Here is a 21,231-nt window from a genome sequence, read left to right as displayed (position 1 = left end):
GAGTCCTAACTGGCTGAATCCTAACTTGGCAGCATGTATAATCATCTTCGGAGCAGAGCTCACACCTCCAGGGAGAGCATCTCAAGATGGTGAATAAAGAAGTGACAGAGGGGAGAGGCTATGAAGCAATTCCTGTAACTATCATGGCAGCTACAGCAATCCTGATCTAAATGCAAAGATAATTTCAGTGAAATTACAAGGTCTTTTTTTTTCATGCTATTCCATCACCAACGGGAACAATTATTTATTTATGGCAAGCTATCACAGCAAGGCATGGGGGGAATTTTTCAATCAGCACTCACACTGCTTTGGATAATCTTCAATCTATGGTGATGCCACTATGCAAAGATAATAGCAACAATTAACATCTGTATCGTCAACATTATCATAAAAGCAGCTGCTTATACAATGAATCAGTACTTACCATTATTATCAAATCCATGTGTAAATTCATGTCCAACTATTACTCCTATAGCTCCATAACTCAGAGATCTATGGTATAAATATATAATTTGGAGAAAATTAGAAGCATGAACCTCAGAGCATAATCGTTTGATTTTTCTTAATGAAAAGCCAAGATAATCTGTTTTCTAGTAACTGCAACTTATAACCACACCCTCAAAATTGTAAAAAAAAAAAAAAGAAAAAAAAGAAAAAATCTAAACATACCCTTCTCATTGAAATGGACAAAGAAAATCAATTGTAATACTGCCACAATGACCATGTATGAAATTAGGGATGCAAAAGAGATGGCTTCTAAAGTCCCTTCTAGCCCTAAGGTTTCTATGATTCTGTATCGGCTCTAGCCACTTTATATTTATAAACATCCAAAGCAGCAGCAGGGTTTGAGAAGACCCTGTCTGTAAACATACCATTTATTTTTTATCTGAGAACTGTTGAAAAATCACTATAGACTTAGAAGTTAAATTGTTTCCCAAATGCAATCATAAAAAAGGAACAGAGCAGAGATTGAAAGAGATCACTGCTTTCAAAGGTAGTCACATTCCCTTGCTTCTGTGAAAGACAAGCTTATGAGTGAATGGCAAAGATCATGAAGACTTAACCAGATTTGGAAATTGCAGAATCATAAGCCAACAGTGGTTGTTTCGTGGTGCTGTTAGGTAGCAGTAGAGAACTGAAACAATATATTAATGATATATGAAGAAATCCATAAGGAGGCCTCTGGATGTGTGTTTGTGTGTGTGTGTGTGTGTGTGTGTGTGTACACACACGCGCGCCCTCCCCTCCCTCCAGGATTCTGGGTCAATAGGTCTGTCATAAGACTCAAGAATTTGCATTTCTAACAAGTTCTAAGGAGAGGCTGAGGTGCATGCGCACATGCGTGCATGTGTGTGTGTGTGTGTGTCTGTGTGTGTCTGGGACCTCTCTCAACTCTAAGTTCCATGAAGGCCAAACCCTTATCAGTTTGATCCACTACTCAATTCTCTGTACCTAGTATACAGTAAAAAAGTAACAATCATTTAATCGGTTAATTAACTTTACCATTTCATGCAAGTGATAGGTCTGCATGTAATTTAGTTATTTAACACGTGGATGAGGATTAAAGACAACTTAAAATCCTTGTTATGAGGGTTCTTTCTGAGATTTGCAATTATGCTGGAAATATTTTGCACTTGCCTCCTGACATGCAACATCAAAGTTACCCAGCAAATGGAAAGGACCCGTAAGTGGAAAGAATGAGAATATTTGAAGCAACATGTTATTACAGGACATAATGATCCTTAACATGTTAATTGTTTGTCTCAACTATAACCAAATAAGTGCTGTAAGATTTCATTTTTCCCCTTGGTGGCAATTCTTTCCTTTGTTATTTCTTTCCTGCAAGGTAATTTGCATTTGAACAAAAACGCTTCCTACTGTTTTTACATCATTGCAAACCTTCATTAAAGAAGTAAGAGTAAAATTATGCATTTCAATCATGGAGCTATCATGGCAGTGTGGGACAAACTTGTAATTTTACATTGTGCTAGTTTCTGCAGCAGTAGCTGTCACTATGCAGCCTGCGACATTTCGTTTTTTCATACCTCTCAGCCCTGACAACAGGACTCAGTCCTCTACCACCCTTGGTCAATGCTGTTGACCGGAGGAATTTCAGGGATGAACAATGGAAGCTTACAGGAACTGCTCTACAATAAATGTCCCTTAAGAAGGGCTGCTCCAAAGAGCTTCCTCTTTGCAAAGGGTAATAGAGAACTCAGAAAATGACTGAATTATTCCAAGTTCCAATACTCAGTCACATAATCATGATCCTTTGGACAGGAGACAAGAAAAGGTAATTCTCTATGACTGAGCCTTACAATGATCATATTTCATAATGCTCAGTTCACATCTTCCATTTTATCAACGGCCATAATTATCAACGGCCATATGACATAATTAGCATGTCATAAAAATAAATAAGTAAACTCGCATGCTTTTTGAAATGTGACTGGCTGGCCAGAAACAAGAAGACTGCTGCAGAGAAAACTCCAGCCTTCCAAATGTGAAATGGCAAAGATGACAATTTTTGCACCTACTCAGTTGCTCTTCTGTTCTTACTGCCCCATGGGTTTAACACATGAACTGGATTTTGCTGTCAAGAAGAGGACAGCCAGACTTCTGTCTGGAGCAACCATGATCTCATGCTGTCAACAAGGAAGGGCCACTTTGCCTGAATCAGAGGCAAGGGCCTACCTAGTCCACAGTCCCATTCCAAAAGTCACAGGACTTCTCCTTGGGCATTTCCAATAAGCAGGGGCTCATGAGGGGGACCGTTCCCTCAGGAGGTTCTAAATAACACAGCTCTCCTTAACACTGAACTGGAATCTTTCCTACAGCTGCTATCTATTGGTCTAGTAGAGTCTCTAGCTGAATACCCTCTGACCCCCTGAGTACAGCAAGTTGTCTACCACCTTCACTCTCCTTCAGTAATGTAAAGACACTTACAAGGTTCTCCCTCCAGTGTCCTCAAGTTCTTTCAATTGCTTTTCTTTAGTCAGGGATTCTAGACCAGCATTTCCCAAAACATAGGGAAAGGGAGAGTTTAGGAACCGCTGGATTAAACACATTTCAGTAGGTTTCCTTCTTGCGGAACTTCTTGGAAATTTTTATGCTGCTGAGTATTGTAATTTTCCAAAACAAAAGGGAGGATGACCGACCTCTATTACTGCATTGTGGAACACACACTTTGGGATGTTGTCTTGGGCTGACAGTCCTGATTCATTCCTCTAAAAACACTTTAGCTTGTTGATATCCCCATAATTAGAGCCAACATTCAGGCAAGGACTAAGCTGACCAGTGTGAACACAAAGGATGCCCACTGGCTGAATCTGGAGGCTATCCATCCAAAACAGATGTATGGAAAGCCATCTCAGTGGACTACAATTCCCATGTCTCCAGCATCTCGATCTTTCCAATGCCAAATACCCAAAAGACACTTAATAATTACTCACGGAGCAGATATAGTAATACAGGGTGGAAGGCTTCAGTGAGGACATAGATTCTTTAGGATAAAAAATACAAATCTCTCTCCCACCCAAATACCAAATATGGCTCAGCGTAAGGTAGAGCTAACAAACACTAACATTATTTCCCAGGTTCCTATGAGTTTGACTTTTATATCAGAAAACCATGCTCACAGACCCAATAAACAAATTCACTTAATCAGTAACTTCAAAACCTAACCAGACGATTTCCAAGTCTCCAGGTATCTAACAATAATAAGAGAAGTGCACTCAAATTGCTAATGATAAGCAGAATCAAAGAATTTGAGCACATTTTTAGTTTGAAGGGAATTTAGACAATATTTAGCCTAGATATTTATTTTTATAGAAATATCTGCAAATTTTTAATCTTAATAATAGGGAAAATTGATTCCAATAAAAACTATGCAGCTGAGGCCTGGGATGATATTAATGGATTTGGCTAATACAAACCAAGAATTTTCATTTATCCTAATGCAGTGCTTCCCTACAGTAGTCTTTATTGATGCCTGCTCCTGTCCGCTCACCACTCGCCAGTGTTGAGCACACAATCCAAAAGCTTCCAACTGCCAACACCTGAAACTACTTGCCTGAGGACTTTTTCTGGCTACTAGGGCCCTCTGGGCCTAGACTGGGCAATGCCAGAGAGTTATTACAGCTGGTGGCAGCCCTCAAATCAGTGAGGGAAGGGGAGTTGATAAATGCCCCAGCTCCCTTGCCCCTGCAGTGGGATTACACTGAAGCAAGTTCTACAGGTCCTTGCCAGGGCTGAGCCCCAGCTGGTCACAGTGGTAACTGGCTTTGTAACACATGTGTGGTAGGTAGAACAATGGCCCCCAAAAGAAGTCCACAGGCTAACCCCCAGAAGTCATGAATACGTTATTATGTAGCAAAGGGGAATTAAGGTTGCTAATCAGCTGAGTTAAAAATACGTAGAGTGTCCTAGATTATCTGGGAGCAGCCAGTATAATCACAAGGGTCCTTCAAAGTAGAGAAGGCAGAAGAGGAGAGTCAAAAGGAGATGTGAATATGAATCAACGGTCACAGAAATGCAACTCTGCTAGTTTGGAAGACAGAAGAAAGGGCCATGAGCCAAGGAATGTGGGCTGACTCTAAAAGCTAGAAAAGGCAAGAAAAAAGATTCTTCCCTAGAGCTTCCAGAAAGGAATACAGCCCTGCCAACACCTGTTGTTTAGCCCAGTGGGACCGGGGTTGGACTTCTGACCTACAGAACTATAAGCCAGTAAGTTTGGGAAAAATATGGCAGCCACAGTAAACTCCTAACATTCATTATTGGCTTCCTTCCCACCCTGTCTCACTTCTCCACTCCTCCGCCACTGTTTCCTGGTGTCACCTCCCATAACAACTCCTTGAACTCAAATCCTTGTCACAGGATCTGCTTTTGAGGAAGCACAAATCAAAACATTGCTACCATATTTCTCTTATTTTTATATGTATGTGATCCCCTATGTTTTTAACCTACAAATAATATTTAAATTGTCATTTATCCAAACCAAGACAGAAGACACTAAGTGTCTACAATCAAGACTAAATTTTCTGTGTATTAAACCACGAGAGCAAAGAAAGGCACATAATAAAAGTGGTAATATTACCAACAATGAGTATTATCAGACTTCTCACTATATGTAAATTGTGAATTACCATCTGTTGATATTAATGACCTTCAATATCTCTAACTTCAGAGAGTATCAGTTTTTGGCCTGTTGCATAACTACCAAGGTTTTATTTTTAAAGACAAATTTGATAATCTTTACTTGTTCAAAAACTTCAATATTTTCTATTGCTCATTAATGACGGCTCCTTACCTGGCACTTAGAGCTCTCCAATATAAAACATCAACCTTCTTTTGTAGATGCCCTTTCCACTATTTCCCTTTGTATACTAATTGGACCAACCAAACAAAATCTTTGCTTTCTATAGGTACTTTTCTTTTCTCACGTTATTTCTTCCATTTCTTCCATGGTTTTAGACCCATCACCATCAACTCAAATCCCAACAATCCTTTGAGGTCCACATATTTGTCCTATAAGTCAACGAATAAGTGAATAAATACACAAAGATTAAGGTCCCCTGTGTGGACTCTGCCTTTCCTGTCCAGTCACACACCCTGGTAAAAAGAATCAGGAAACAAATTCCTAAAATGAGGAAAGTACGACTGACCCACACCAGGTTTCATGCTCTCCTATTGCTGAAGAACCACTGGCATTGGTTTTTGTTTTTGTGACTTTATATTCTACTCTCATTCAAAGCAGCATGTTCCTCCTTACTTGTCAATAACTGGTTTCTTCATTAATTTACCTACCGAGGATATTCCGTTCCCCAAAAAAAAGGCTTCTGCAGCTCTCCTGCTGGAAATCCTGGGAGAAAAACAGACAAAATTTTAAGAGATATAGAAATTGATTTGACGATGAGTACTTGGTTCAAGCTTCAGCCTGGAAGTCTCAAAGGCCCATCTGAAAGGTACTCCTCATGAAGCTGGGAGCACTCAAGAGATTCACTGTTTCTAAAATGATATGAATTCAACAAAGTTTGAAACAAGTGCATCACAATAGTTTCAAGGAAACCACTTTGCATGAATACGCTATTGGCATTGTCCACCCTGCCGTGAACTGGGTTCCTCCATAGCATGTGCAGGAGGCTTCTGGCAGTCCAGCAGCTTCCCCTGATATAGGAAGGGCCAGCTACATGGACACTCAACCTGTAGGCCCCATTTGCACACAGCATTCTTGAGGATTCCCAGGAGCACGGAACTCCAGTAGACCCACAATCTGGGGGGATTCCGTGAGACTCAAAGTGAGTACAAGGTAAGCATAATACATCCAGGATTGAGTAGATGGGAGCTCTGACAGCCCCAAGAGGTCTCTTTCTATTGGAACCAGGATTTGCTTTGATCACTAAAAAAAGGCAGCAGCACTCTAAGAAACATGAATGACCAGGGAACTCCATCAGATCCTTTCTTACTTTTGTTACTTCCCTGTATTAACCAATCACATACACTGAAAATGACATACAAGGAAAGGGAAAGACAGGGCGACCCATAGTGTCTTTTCCTTTTTTAGTCCTTCCTTGCTCATGAGTAAACTGAAGGTGGAGAGTGTTAGGAGAATCCATGTGTATTAAGAAATGACATAAAAACAGGTGGGATCACTTTTGTGCAGCATTTCCATTGTTATGGCAAGAACAGAATACCTATGCATGTATAAGCTACAAAATAGAAACTGCGTAATTTTAGTGATCCCACATCCAAGTTAAAAGCTCTTATATTTTCATTTAAAATGGGCATTGCACAATATAAAGGTGAACAGTAAAAATATGCTGATGACTTAAAACATTTATTTTCCTTACAACTTACAATGGCATTGAATAGCAAATAAACCAGGGCAAGTCTAGAGAAAAAGAAGCCACAGAATGCAGGATAAAGCTTCATACTTGAGCACCCTTAATGGCACTCTTTCCAGCTTTCTGAACAGGGGCCCCCATATTTTCATTTTGCAGTGGGTCGTACAAGCCACGCATCTGGCTTTGTGCAGATGAGTGTGAGAAATGCCTTGCTTTGTGATTCCAACTCTCCACTAAATTTATCACCCTGGGCTGATCCTGTGAGCTGCACTTCTAAGTCGTAACTATCGGAAATGCAAAGAATAGTAACAAAAGACACACACACACACACACACACACACACACACACACACACGGAGGAAGGGAGAGAGAGGGGGGGAGAGAGAGAGGGAGAGAGGGAGAGAGGGAGAGAGAAAGAGAGAGAGAGAGAGAGCGCGTTCTGCCTTCTGCAATGTCCTTGGCTGTTGCAGAGCCACTGCTTTCGCCTCCCTTTGAGACCGAAAGCTCTTTTATGAGTTAAAATGTTTTCAGGGCACCTGGGTGGCTCAGCCGGTTAAGCATTTATTTGAGTCTTGATTTCTGATCAGGTCATGAGCTCATGGTTCATGGGATTGAGCCCCGTGTCAAACTCTGCGCTGACAGTACGGAGCCTGCTTGGGATTCTCTTTGTCTCTCCCTCTCTTTCTGCCCCTCTCCCACACATGCTCTCTCTCAAACAAACATTAAAAAATAAATAAATACAATGTTTTCTCTTCACTCTCTCCCTCTCAACATTCTGTCTACCTCCCCATCATGAAAGGACACTACAAAAAGTGAGGGCAAGAAAACAAGTTCTTAATTCAGAAGTGAAATGTTAACCTCATTATAATTGTTATTATAAATGTTAACTATTCTATTTTCTTAATATCAGTTTGAGATTTCAAGGTCCAAAAACCTCACTGCCAAACAGAGATGGATCCAGCTAGCAGTTCTTACTCTTCCTGCAGCTTTCATATAAAGGAAAATGCATCTGACTTTGAAGGGGTGACATCATATTAATCTTCCTAATTTTTACATTTCCTTAAATTTCTTTTTGCATCTTTACATGAATATCCCATCCTCTTTTCTGGTGATTACTTTCAGTAAGTCATTCTGAGTTGGAGAGATATATATGCATATATATATTACATATATATGCAAATCACAGTGTTTATTTGAAAGTCTCATCTCCCACTATAAATCATCAAAAAGCAATGATGGGGTGCCTGGGTGGCTCAGTCAGTTGAGCATCCGACTTCGCCTCAGGTCATGATCTCACAGCTCGTGAGTTCGAGCCCTGCGTCAGGCTCTGTGCTGACAGCTCAGAGCCTGGAGCCTGCTTGGATTCTGTGTCTTCCTCCCTGCCCCAGCTCCTTCTGGCCCTCCCCTGCTCACGCTTTCTCTCTCTTGCTCTTTCTCTCAAAAATAAATAAACATTCCAAAAAAATTTTTTAAAGCAATGATATCTCCTAATAGGAACAATGATCATAAACCAATGTGATCTAATTAGGAAACCATTATGACTTTCCTGCCTGGTACTGTGCCCAGCTGGAAGCATTTCTGTCCACTGCCAACCTCTTCATAGGAAGACATCTGACATGTGACACCTGCGTGTGCCTCCATTTCTGCGGCTTTTGCTGCGAGGGGCCCCAGACCAGCAGGCCACGGCCATGAAGCTCCTCTGAGCAGATGTCCGCTCGGCTTGTCGGGGCCAGGGGACCCTATGCTGACCAACAGGAGAATCTAATGCCCTCAGGGCTGCTTCACTGAAGTGAACGGATTAACAGTGGAAGCTACAGTTTTGGAGGTGTCGACTGGCTCCAGTGAAAGATCAAAGCCGCACAGAGTGGACTCGTATCTTATCTCACGAGGTGGGAGGTTGTAGTTAGCAAAGGTAAAAGTAAAAAATAATTAAACAGAAAGAAAATGCGTTTCTCTTCTCTCCCTTTTTAATAGGCTTTTGTTTTTTGTTTCTTCTGCAAATCCATTTTATTTCCTTTTTTCCCCATCTCAGCACCACTTCACTACCTGTTTTACACTTTCAAAGCTCCTTTTTTCTATCAGTATATTTACGGGAGGCACTTCTCATAATGTCCATGTGTGTGTATGTACATATACATATGCCTACACACGTATCATGTCCAGACACATTATGCATACATACAAACATATATAGATATACCTATGAGAGGAGAGAGAGAGGGAGAAGAAGGAAAAAGACGTATAACTAGCAGATCGGCAAAAACCAAAAAGTGTGATAACAGGTAATCCTGGCCAGGGTGTGGGATGCATGTTGGTGTGAGAGCCAACTGTTGCAAGCATTTTGATGAGCAGTTTAGTCATCTCCTAAGGCTGTAAATGCCATTTTCAAAAATATGAGTGACTACACGCTGACACTGGAAAAAGTATCTAAAAGATATTATTAAGTGAAAGAAATAGTAAGTGGAAAACCAGCATTCGGTTGTGTATGTGGCCCTTCTATGTGAAAGATATACATATATTTATATATAGTTCTGCTATAACACTTACACTGAAAAGGCAAATTTGATCCAAGGTCATTGATATATTGGGACAAAACACTGGGGCGTAACTCCAATTTCACGTTTGCTTATGCGCAATTTCGTGCTCAAGAAATGCTAAGTGAAAGCAGAAAAACTCATCAAATGAACCAAACCACACAGGAATACACAAAACGCACACATCTCAACCTGGACCGGTTACCGCGGTTCACCACGTGTGTTAGAAGCCACAGCCACCCACACCTGGTGTTAAAATTTCCCTTCCAACTTCACATCACCCTCCTTCACACACTGCGAAGCCCTCCAGCACCCGCTTCCACAAGCAAACTTCAGGTCTTTTCAGGGGAAAATGCCGTATGTGCTGTAGTTTTATGTATTTGCTCAACATGTTTAAGACTGTGCTATCCTTTTTTTCTTCCAAATTTTTATTTGAATTCTAGTCTGTGCTATCATTTTTATTAGGATCCTGGCTTTTGTTTTCATGTGTCACCGACAATGTTTTATTTTTATTTTGTAATTTAATTTTTAGAGACAGAATGCGTGCGAGCGGGTGAGAGAGGAAGAGGGAGAGAGAGAATCTTCAGCAAACTGCATGCTCAGCGCAGAGCCCAACGTGAGGCTCGATCCCATAATCCTGGGATCATAAGCTGAGCAGAAATCCAGAGTTGGATGCTCAACTGACTGAGCCACCCAGGTGACCCACCGACAACGTTTTTGATTGTTGTGTCCCTAACCCCACTTCTCCCATAAGCCTGTGGCTTTTATTGCACAATCTTGCATAACACAGCAATGCTTAGGAACACACAGGTCACATAATAGAACTAATGTATATGTACATGTATGCATCTATGTGTATATGGACACATATACATTCCTGCCAGTGGTTCTCAAGTTTCATCATGCATCAGGATCACCTAGATAAAATAGGTGGCTTATTGAAAGAGATGGCTGGGCCCCACCCTCAGAGTTTCAGAGTTAGTGGGCCCGGAGAGGAGGCTAAGAATTTGCATCTTTACCAAGTTCTCCTGTGATGCTGAAGCTGCTGGTCTGGGAGGCACACTTTAACAACCATTGCCCAAGCACTGGCTCATGTGCACTTTGGGGTCATGGCTAAATATGTTCACTGCTGCGTTGCTGTAACTGAGAAAAGTGTGCAACAAGCTAAATGTCCAACAGGAGACAAACGGCTACAATATGGCATAACCATATTATGGAATGCTTTGAAGCAAATGAAAATCAAGAGGTAGGTCTTAGTATTCTAGCATGGAAAAATCTCCAAGACATGTTGTTGGAAGAAAGCAAGGCACAGATACAAATAAATAAATAAATAAATATTATTTCAATTTTTTAAATAAGTGCCATATTAAAATGCACAGAAAAGGTCTATGAAATATGTACCAAAGTGATCATAGTGGCTGCTTCTTGACGGTAACTAGGACTTGGGGTGGTGTGTGGTTAAGGGAGTTTTGGACATGAACGTAATGTTTTAAATATTAACTAGTCAAAGGTAATCAACTCGTGTAATGAAAATTAACTTTTAGAAATAAACGTGTGCGTATTATAGAAAATTCTTCTAAAGGTTAGACAAAATCTATTTACAGTTAACTAAGCTTATGCAGTAGTAATTTGGCTCTTGCATTTGTCAACACCAGCAAATTTTATTCCTGTTTCAAGCAAAAATATAAATTGTGGTTATGTAATTCAAAAGACTAAAATTCTGACAAAACTTCGCACTCTCTTTGAAAATCAATTGATCATAAATGTAAAGGTTATTTCTGGACTCTCAGTTCTATTCCTATTTTATTCTTTTTGGGACTATTATAGATTGAATTGATTTCTTAACATCATTTCTGGCTTACTCATTGATACTGTATAGAAATATAATAGGTTTTTGTATGAAGATCTTGTATCTTACCGAATTACTGAACACATTTAATAGTCCTAATTTTTTAATGTATTCCTTTGGATTTCTATTCATAAGATCTTATCATCGGCACATAGAGATCATGTAATTCCTTTCTTGCAAGTATAGATAACTTTTATTTCATTTTCTTGCTCACTGTAGCCTTTTAAAAACGAAATTGTTCTCAAAATATAAAAAAATAAACTCTGACAAAAGAAAATATTCCTATCTATATGTTGTAATCACCTCATTATTTGCTAGAAAAAAATTCTCTTTTTCAAATCTGTACCTAGGAAAACCACTAAATCCTGCTTTTGGTTTCTTACTTGGGTCAAATCTTTCTTTTTTGCTCGAGTGTCTCATAACTCTCACATCAGAAAATACTGACTAACCTCGAGTGCTTCTGTTTAGAACTGCGCTGCCAAAGAACTCATCACTTTCAGTGGGCAATTAACCCCAGCAGGAGCAACTAATTGACCTTTAAAGTCATAAAGTTATATTTTAACTGTAGTTATAGCTTTCCAAGAAAACTTAAATGCCTCGACATGTTTGGGTTTTGATGTCCATTTTATTACTGGAAAACTGCACTAATTAGGTTCTTTAGAAGAGACAAATAAAGAGAAGAAAACAAAAGAAGCCCATTATCTTCATAGCTCAGACCCAAGAAAACAAATACATACTTAGAGATAGCAAATTCACACTGTATGAAGAGATATGAACAAAATTAATAATCTCCCTTTCTTCCCACTTCTCTCTCCCCATCCTGGAACTTTCTTTCCACTACTATCTACATAGCTTGCTTCAGATATTTACTCAAATGTCACTTTCTCATCAAGGACTTCCCTAGTGCTTTTTAAAGGAGAGAGGTGTTATCCTATCCCCTTTCTTGCTTTACCTCTCACCGTAATATCATCAGCTGTGATACTCTACATTTTACTTACTCTGCATAAATTATGGTGTTTTTCCTGAACTACAATGCACGCTCCGTAACAAAAGAGATTTTTATTTCCACTATTCTTTCACTCCAAAGCCAGAACAACACCTGCCATGTGATAAGCTCTCAGTAACTATCTGTTGAGTGAATGGAATCCACACCTTGTGGAACATGAAGGTCTAACTGGAGTTAATTAAGCATTACCCATGATTATGAGTATATAGTGTGAGCCAAAGTCTAAAACATTACATGCGAACTATTAGTACCACCAGTGTGCTACTTCTTGAAGTTTCCATACTCAATACCAGAGCAAAGGCATGTTCCATTATTCAAGTTCTGTTTTTCATTTTCCTTCTGGATTAATGACTTTGCTGGTTCCTTCCTCTTGCATTTATGGCAGAAATAGCATAGTTGGTCAGCACTTTTTTCCCCCAACAAACTCTCAACCAGAATGCAGATTTTAACAAGATGAAAAGCCCTGCCCAGCTCCCTGCAAGTTCCATCACCCCTGTGTACTCTTAGCCCTCCCTACTGCCAAGGAATAAAGGAAAACATTCTCCCTTTTTATGGCTGTGGCATGTGCTGAAAAGAGAAATCAGACAAAACACTGGTTTAGATCAGAGTCCTTCAGTCCTGACAATACTGAATGAATACATTCTCTTTTCCCTATATTATCTGCATGCTTTTATGTAATTGCCATGTTAAGTTCCATGTTCATAAAAGCATATGATTCAAGACAGTAACCATATAGCCAATATTTTGAAAGCATTACTTTCCAAAGTTTTCTGTTATGTGTAAGTTTGGGGATTTTTTCTATATCAACACTTACAAATGGTGATTATTTTAAGACAACTGTCATCAGACTCACATCTTTTCCCATTGTTTCCATGTTTGGTCAGATTTAACAAAATAGGAGGCCTCCAACTTTCTCTTGCCAGACTTCAAAGCTCAGATGGACTGCTTCTTCCTTTCCTCTATAGCAAACTTTTGTAAACACACTAATACAATGCAAAGCAACTCAAATTCAACTAAATTTGGGAATTCATTCTTGAATTCAATCTCTCTTTTGACCCTTTTGAAGGATTAGCAAATTATTGGTGAATTTGTACAGCTAGGATCCCTCCAGCAGCCTCTGGGGCAGAAGTGGCACATCCAGGGCCAAATGATGAAGTTCAGTTGAGAAAAGGGTGACTCAGGGGGCTGAATCCTAAAGGAGAATCCCGTGCGCTGGAGAACATGCAGGCCAAAGTACATACTGGCTGGTTTAACTCAATCCATTTCCATACTGGCTGTTGCTGGTTTCTCCAGCGATGCACTTGGATTTTCCATTGAGTGTGTCTGTGTCCGCTTTCTTTTCACTGTGCGTGTCTGTGATATTTTTGCTAAGGGGCTGGCTACATCAATACAATGTATTTTATTATTAGTTTTGTGAAATAATAGGATGTTTAGCTTTGGCACGGATTTACTGATGTATTAACATGACTTTAGTCCATGCTATGACAGTTATTTTCAAAAGTCTTAAGTGTATGCTTATATTACTGAACTAATCCTCGTATTTCCAAACTTAGTGCTGATCTATCTTAGCAACATTATACTTCTTGGTGAGATTCACTTGTAGTTACTTCTGCTCACTTGATTATTTTACTTATTCTATGCAAAAGCTCCTAGTTCTACCACTAAATGAACATATCTTATAACCCTAATTTTAGAGGTGTTAATATATTTAAATACCATCATAAAAACTACCGGGTTATGATGATGCAATTTCTATACACAGTCATGGACCACTGACATTTACTAAGCACCTAGAAGGTTCAAAGCCACAAAAGTAAGCTTTGAACATACAAATGTCCTCAAAAAACCTACTACCTAGTGAAGGAAAAGGGATATAACCAAAAAAAATTTCTATTTTGCGACATCTAAAAAGGCGAACTGATACCAAACCAAAGCTCTTTGAAAGTGTATTTTTAAATGAAAATATGTTCTAAATAAAATAAATTCAGGAAAGATGCATAGAAGTGTTTTGGGGAGAGGGGGTAACTATACACATGTGTACATTAATGAGTAAAAGATACAGCTTGTGAAATCACTTGAGGTTTGAGGTAGGAATGGTTTAGGAGAATGGCACTCAACATTTGGTCATGGTCCAGCAGCATCAGCAGCATCAGCATCACCTGGACAGGACGCTTGTTAGAGATACAAATTATTGGGCCTGACCCCAGACCTGTCGAATCAGGAACTCCGGGAGCGGGATCCAGAGTTTTCAGCAGGTCCCCCAGGTTATTCTGGTGCATGCTGGTTGATACGTACTCGTTTAGGTCAGGATAAGGATTCACATCTGCAACTGTACATGAGAATCCCTTGGAGAGCTTGTAAAAAATAGACCCTTGCCAAAGCTCCACCCCACAGCCATCAAGCCACAGTCTCGGATGGAGCCCTGCACATGAGTATGTTTTTAAAAGCACCTCAGGTAATTCTAATATACCAAGAAATTCAGAACTCTCGACTTAGGAAAAAAAGCACTGCCTGTATTTAACTTAAATGACATATATCTATAAATAAGCCCTTCTGCCTCATTCTCCTCTCTTCACTGTTTCTCAATACTGTGCATGTAACATACAACTAGATACTTTTCTCATAATTTTGCAGACTACACTTTCAAAAGTAAAACTTTACATGGCTAACAAATTACCATTGCACAAAGGACAAAAATAGTTTTAATTGCAACTGCTTTGGAAATCTGGAATGAATGCCCACTCTAAGAGGGAATGAGTGCTCTATCTATCTTATTCAGGATTAGTTCTCATAATCAGATAAGCTGGACACCATTCTCCTAGAATCTAGGGGATCATCAGTTGGGACATGGAAATTACTGCAATTACAAAGCACTTCTGGTTATATTTTGTGCTGTAAAGGGATTTCATTGTCATCACTGCTAAGATTAATAGTGGCTTTTTTTTTTCAATTTGGCATCTTGCAATAGTTTGGTGAATGCCAACCTTCCCCTTTTCAGAAAGTATCAAGTGCTAACAGCTGTGACTCGTGTCAAGGGATTCAGCAAGATGCCTTAGCCATCTGCTGGCTTCCTACAGGTAACCTCCCGCCACCTTATCTATCAGCCTAGAACTGACAAGCAGAAAGCTTCTAAAATCTGTCCTCCATCTTGAAATTTCCTCTTCTGGTGCTTCTATTCTTTATCTGCCATAATTACCTTTAGGCTGCAACAAAGAGAACCTCCTCTCTTTTAGCAGGGTGACCAACCATCCCTATTTGCCCAGGTCTGAGGGAGCTCCTGGCATCTGGAACTTTCAGTGATAAAATTGGGACAGTCCCAGGCAAGCAGGACAAGTTAGTCCCCCTACCTTTACCCAACCAAATAGACCTCTTTTGCATTTGCTGCATTTTTTTATAGCTTAGTAGTTCTTAAACTGCAGCATCTAGCAGACATTTGATGGTTAAAATCTTAAAATATAAATTGCTAGTCCCACAACCCAGAGTTTGATTCCACAGGTCAAAGGTGGGACCAGTTGATGCTCATATATCACAAGTGATGCTGAGGCTGATGATCCAGGGACAACACTTTTGGAACCACCGCTATAGTTCAACGGGCAGAGAAAACACAAATCTCCTCCCACTATGAAGCTCACTATCTCATATTCTACTATTATTCCAACAGGTCATTTCATACACACAATTGCTGTCCTAGGTATTCAAAACTGACACTAAAGGCAGTGATGTTTAGCCCAGGCCTGGAAATAACAGCAGGTTCTCAGAAAATACTTGTCTGGGTTCACTGATCCATATCTGGGTTTAAGATAATAGTCTTAAGAATGAAAATATGACTGGGGCACCTGGGTGGCTAAGTCAGTGAGGCATCTGACTTCAGCTCAGGTCATGATCTCACAGTTTGTGGGTTCAATCCCCACATCCGGCTCTGTGCTGACAGCTCGGGGCCTGGAGCCTGCTTCGGATTCTGTGTCTCCCTCTCTCTGACCCTCCCCTACTTGTGCGTGCTCTCTTTCTTTCTCTCTTCTCTCTCTCTCTCTCAAAAATAAATAAACATTAAAGAAAAGAATTTACACATGACTAACATTTTCCCTTAGGTCAATTCGACCAAAAAAAAAAAAGTTTCTTTCATCTCCTCCAACAGCATCTTGACAATGAATAACTCAGTAAAAGAAAACCATCTCATCTACTGTTAATGGAAATATAAATTGGTACCACTTTTCTCAAGAGAAGTCAGGTAACCTATATTTAAAAACCCTTATACTGGACATACCATTTGACTCAGTAATTCCTCCACATCTAGGAATTTACCCTAGAGAAAAAAACTCAGATTTGCACAAAAACAGAGACCCAAAACTTATCAGAGTTTTTTTTTTTTAAATAGAGAAACAGCCCATGTGTCTATTAGTAGAAAATTAACTAAAGAAATCAAAGTGTTTTTATTTGGTGGAATACTATGTATGATGACTTAAAATTACAAGGAGTAAATGGGAAAAAAATCATGTTACAATGTTCAGTGAAGGAAAAGCAGTATTTGATGAGTACATATTTAGTTTCAATTTTGAAATGTGTAGATAAACGTGAGTTTGAGAGGTATTCAACAAAATCTTTAAAGGGTGAAACAAACTTTAAAACTTCTTAGCTTAAAAACATGCAAGAGAGGGCACCTGGGTGGCTCAGTCCGTTAAGCGGCCGACTTCGGCTCAGGTCACGATCTCACGGTCCGTGAGTCCGAGCCCCGCGTCGGGCTCTGTGCTGACAGCTCAGAGCCTGGAGCCTGTTTCAGATTCTGTGTCTCCCTCTCTCTCTGCCCCTCCCCTATTCATGCTCTGTCTCTCTCTGTCTCAAAAATAAATAAATGTTAAAAAAAATTAAAAAAAAACATCGAGAGAGACAAGAAAGGATCAGAGAAAATCTTCAGAAACAACCGCAAAACAATAAAATGGCAATAAATACATATCTATCAATAATTACTTTGAATGTAAATGGACTACATGCTCCAATTAAAGGACATAAGGTGATGGAATGGATAAAAAAGCAAGACCCACCTATGTGATACCTACAAAACTCATTTCAGACCTAAAGACACATGTGCATTGAAAATGAAGGGATGGAAAAGCTTTAATCATGCAAATGCAAGTGAAAAGAAAGCCAGGGTAGCAATACTTATATCAGACAGAATAGAGTTTAAAACCAAGACTGTAACAAGAGACAAAAAAAATAAAGGATACTATCTAATAATAAAGGGGACAATCCAATAAGAAGATGTAACTATTCTAAATATGCACCAAACGTAGGAGCACCCAAATACATAAAACAGTTACTAACAAACATAAAGGAACTAATCGATAATAATACAATAATAGTAGGGAACTTTAACACCCCACTTACAACAATGGACAGATCATCTAAACAGAAAATCAACAAGGAAACGATGACTTTGAATGACATGCTGCACCAGATGGAATTAACAAATATGCTCAGAACATTCCATCCTGAAACAGCAGAATGCATACTCTTTTAAAGTGCACATGGTACATTCTCCAGAAGAGATCACATATTAGCCCACAAAACCAGCCTCACCAAATTCAAGAAGAACCAAGTCATACCATGCCTCTTTTCTGATCACAAATACATGGAGTTTAAACAATATGCTACTAAACAATGAATGAGTCAACCAGGCAATCAAATAAGAAAATTTTAAAAAATACATAGCAACAAATGAAAATGAAAACACAAAGGTCCAAAATCTTTGGGATGCAGCAAAAGAGGTTCTAAGAGGGAACTATGTAATAATACAGGCCGACCTCAAGAAGCAAGGAAAATCTCAAATAAACAACCTAACCTTACACCTAAAGTAACTCGAAAAACAACAAAAGACAAAACCTAAAACCAGCAGAAGGAGGGAAATAATATAGATCAGAGCAGAAATAAGTGACATAGAAACTAAAAAAAAAAAAAAAAAAAAAAAAAAAAAAAAAAAAAAAATAGAACAGATCAATGTAACCAGGAGCTGGTTCTTTGAAAAAAAAAATCAATAAAACTGATAAATGTCTAGCCACACTTATCAAGAAAGAGAAAGGACTCAAATAAATAAAATCACAAATGAGAGAGGAGAGATCATAACCAATACCACAGACATACAATCATGCGAGAATATTATGAAAAACTCTATGCCAACAAATTGGACAATCTAGAAAAAATGGATAAATTCTTACAAACATATAAACTACCAAAACCGAAACAGGAAGAAATATAAAATTTGGACAGACCAATAACCAGCAAACAAATTGAATCCGTAATAATAATAATAATAATAATAATCTCCCAACAAACAAAAGCCCAAAACCAGATGACTTCACAGGTGAGTTTTACCAAACATTTAAAGAAGAATTAATACCTATTCTTCCCTAACTATTCCAGAAATTACAAGTGGAAGGAAAACTTCCAAATTCATTCTATAAAGCCAGCATTATCCTGATACCAAAACCAGCTGATGAGCCAATATCCCTAAATCAAAGACCTAAATGTGAGACCTGAAACCATAAAAATCCTAGAGAACACAGGCAGTAACCTCTTTGACACTGGCCATAGTAACTTCTTTCTAGATCAGTCTCCTGAGGGAAGGGAAACAAAAGCAAAAATAAACTATTGGGACTACATCAAAATAAAAATCTTCTGCGCACAAAAGGAAACTAAAAGACAACCTACAGAATAGGAGAAGATATGTATAAGTGGCATATCTAACAAAGGGTTAATATCCAGAATATATAAAGAACTTATACAACTCAACACCCAAAAAACAAACAATCCAATTAAAAATGGGCAGAAGGAATGTATAGACACTTCTCCAAAGAAGACATACACATGGCCAACAGACACATGAAAAGATGCTCAACATCACTCTTTATCAGGGAAATGCAAATCAAAACTACAATGAGATATTACCTTACACCTGTCAGAATGATCAAAATTAAAAGCACCAGAAATAATATGTGTTAGGGAAGATGTGGAGAAAAACAAACACTTTTACACTGTTGGTAGGAATGCAAACTGGTACAACCATTGCAGAAAACAGTATGGAATTTCCTCAAAAAGTTAAAAACAGAAGTACCTTACAATCCAGCAATCGCACTCCTGGGTATTTACCCAAAGAACACAAGAACACTAATTCAAAGGGATACATGCATCCTGGTGTTTATAGCAGCATTATTTATAATACCTAAGATATGGAAGGAGCTCAAGTGTCTACTGAATGATGAAGAAGACACACACATACACACACACACACACACACACACAGGAATAGAATATTATTCAGCCATAAGAAGGAATAAAATCTTATCATTTGTAATGACATGGATAGAACTTGAGAGTATAATGCTTAGGGAAATAAGTCAGTTAGAGAAAGACAAATACCATATGATTTCACTCATATTTGGAATTTAAAAAAACAAACAAGCAAAGGGAAAAAATAGCAGAAGAGAGAAGCAAAGCAATAAACATACTCTGAACTATAGAGAACAAACTGATGGTTTCTGGGAGGGCAGGGGTCGGTGGGGAGGGTGAAACAGGTGATGGGCATTAAGGAGGGCACTTGTTATGAGCACCAGGTGATGTATGGAGGTGTCCAATCACTATACTGCAAATCTGAAAGGAATAGAACACTGTATTTTAACTGGAATTAAAATTAAAACTTTATTTTTTTTTTAAAATTTTTTTTTCAACGTTTTTTATTTTTATTTTTGGGACAGAGAGAGACAGAGCATGAACGGGGGAGGGGCAGAGAGAGAGGGAGACACAGAATCGGAAACAGGCTCCAGGCTCCGAGCCATCAGCCCAGAGCCTGACGCGGGGCTCGAACTCACGGACCGGACCGCGAGATCGTGACCTGGCTGAAGTCGGACGCTTAAACGACTGCGCCACCCAGGCGCCCCTAAAATTAAAACTTTAAAAAAAGAATACTTTTTGCTGGAAAAACTTTTTTTGGCTTAGCTAAAAATTCTCTAGATTTCCTACAATAAATATTAACTACTTTCGTAATAAGGGTGGAAGATTTACTGATTATTTCAAGGGAGGACCAGTGAGATTGTGACCATGTACATAAACGAGTGAGTTTTCTCCCTGACTCCCTGTCTCCCATCACCATGGCTTTCTGCCAGCTTCCTGATGCTCACTTCGCTCTGGCTCACATCCAGGTTACTCCCAGTGAGTGTCCCACTCACACCCCACCTCTTTAATCAGACTGACTGTGATAATCGTCCCATGTTTTCTGCTACCAGCCCTGCAGTGAAGCTGCATAGCCCTGTGTCTGGAAACAGCATTTGTCCTGCCCCACAAGTATGTTTTCAGAAGCTCCCTGCAGGTGCCAAATGTATGTCCCTCCAGGCATTGGTCCCCTGGGACTCACCACAGTAATGGGAAGGCCATGAGATGGCAGGGCTTCCCAGCTGAGGGCACCTCTGTCCTCCATGGCAGTGCCCAGAATGTCATTGTTAGTTGCCTCCTTGGCCTCAGAGTCAGGGTGCAGGGGGGATGGGGCAGAGACGGACTGTATTAGGAACTCCAGAGTCCTTGACTAGAGCAGGACAAGAGCGTCTTAAAATAATTCTAACAGGTATCCCACAACCTTGCTAAGTGCATCATCTTGCAATTTTGCAACCTATTCTAAGTTTGTTTATGACAACTTCAGCTCATTTAACAAAACTTCTTAAATCCCTTAGTCCATCTTATGAAGTAAAACCTTTTGGACAGTACATCTAAATATTCTTTTTAAGGTAGCTTATGGCATCTCTCAAGTAACACCTGTTCCACTCTACCCAAATCCAAGGATGCGTGGAGATTATGGGCACAGCCAAAGGGCCTGCAGAGAGCAGCTCTATTCCAGCTGCCAATCATAACCTGCTGGTCCATGCCTCAGCCCCTTGGGACGTGGCATCAGCAGGATCTGGGAACCATCCAACCTTCTGACCCCCAACTCCTATGGGTACCCACATCTTGTAGTGTCTT

General features: G+C 39.5%; 1 protein-coding gene across 3 annotated transcripts in view; it reads right to left on the bottom strand.

Moving 5' to 3' along the window:
- PHEX (phosphate regulating endopeptidase X-linked) overlaps positions 1-21,231 on the bottom strand; it is a 237,425-nt gene that overhangs the window by 21,554 nt on the left and 194,640 nt on the right. For all 3 annotated transcript variants that reach the window (XM_058714607.1, XM_058714609.1, XM_058714608.1), the window contains 2 exons: positions 5,806-5,860; positions 425-492 (listed from right to left, as the gene is read on the bottom strand). In XM_058714607.1, the coding sequence (XP_058570590.1) occupies positions 425-492; positions 5,806-5,860 (123 nt within the window). The remainder of the gene's footprint in view (positions 1-424; positions 493-5,805; positions 5,861-21,231) is intronic.

Source organism: Neofelis nebulosa, chromosome X, assembly GCF_028018385.1.
Source record: "Neofelis nebulosa isolate mNeoNeb1 chromosome X, mNeoNeb1.pri, whole genome shotgun sequence".
Classification (NCBI taxonomy): domain Eukaryota; kingdom Metazoa; phylum Chordata; class Mammalia; order Carnivora; family Felidae; genus Neofelis; species Neofelis nebulosa.
Note: the sequence above shows the minus strand (reverse complement) of the source record. Positions and strands in the feature narration are given on the sequence as shown.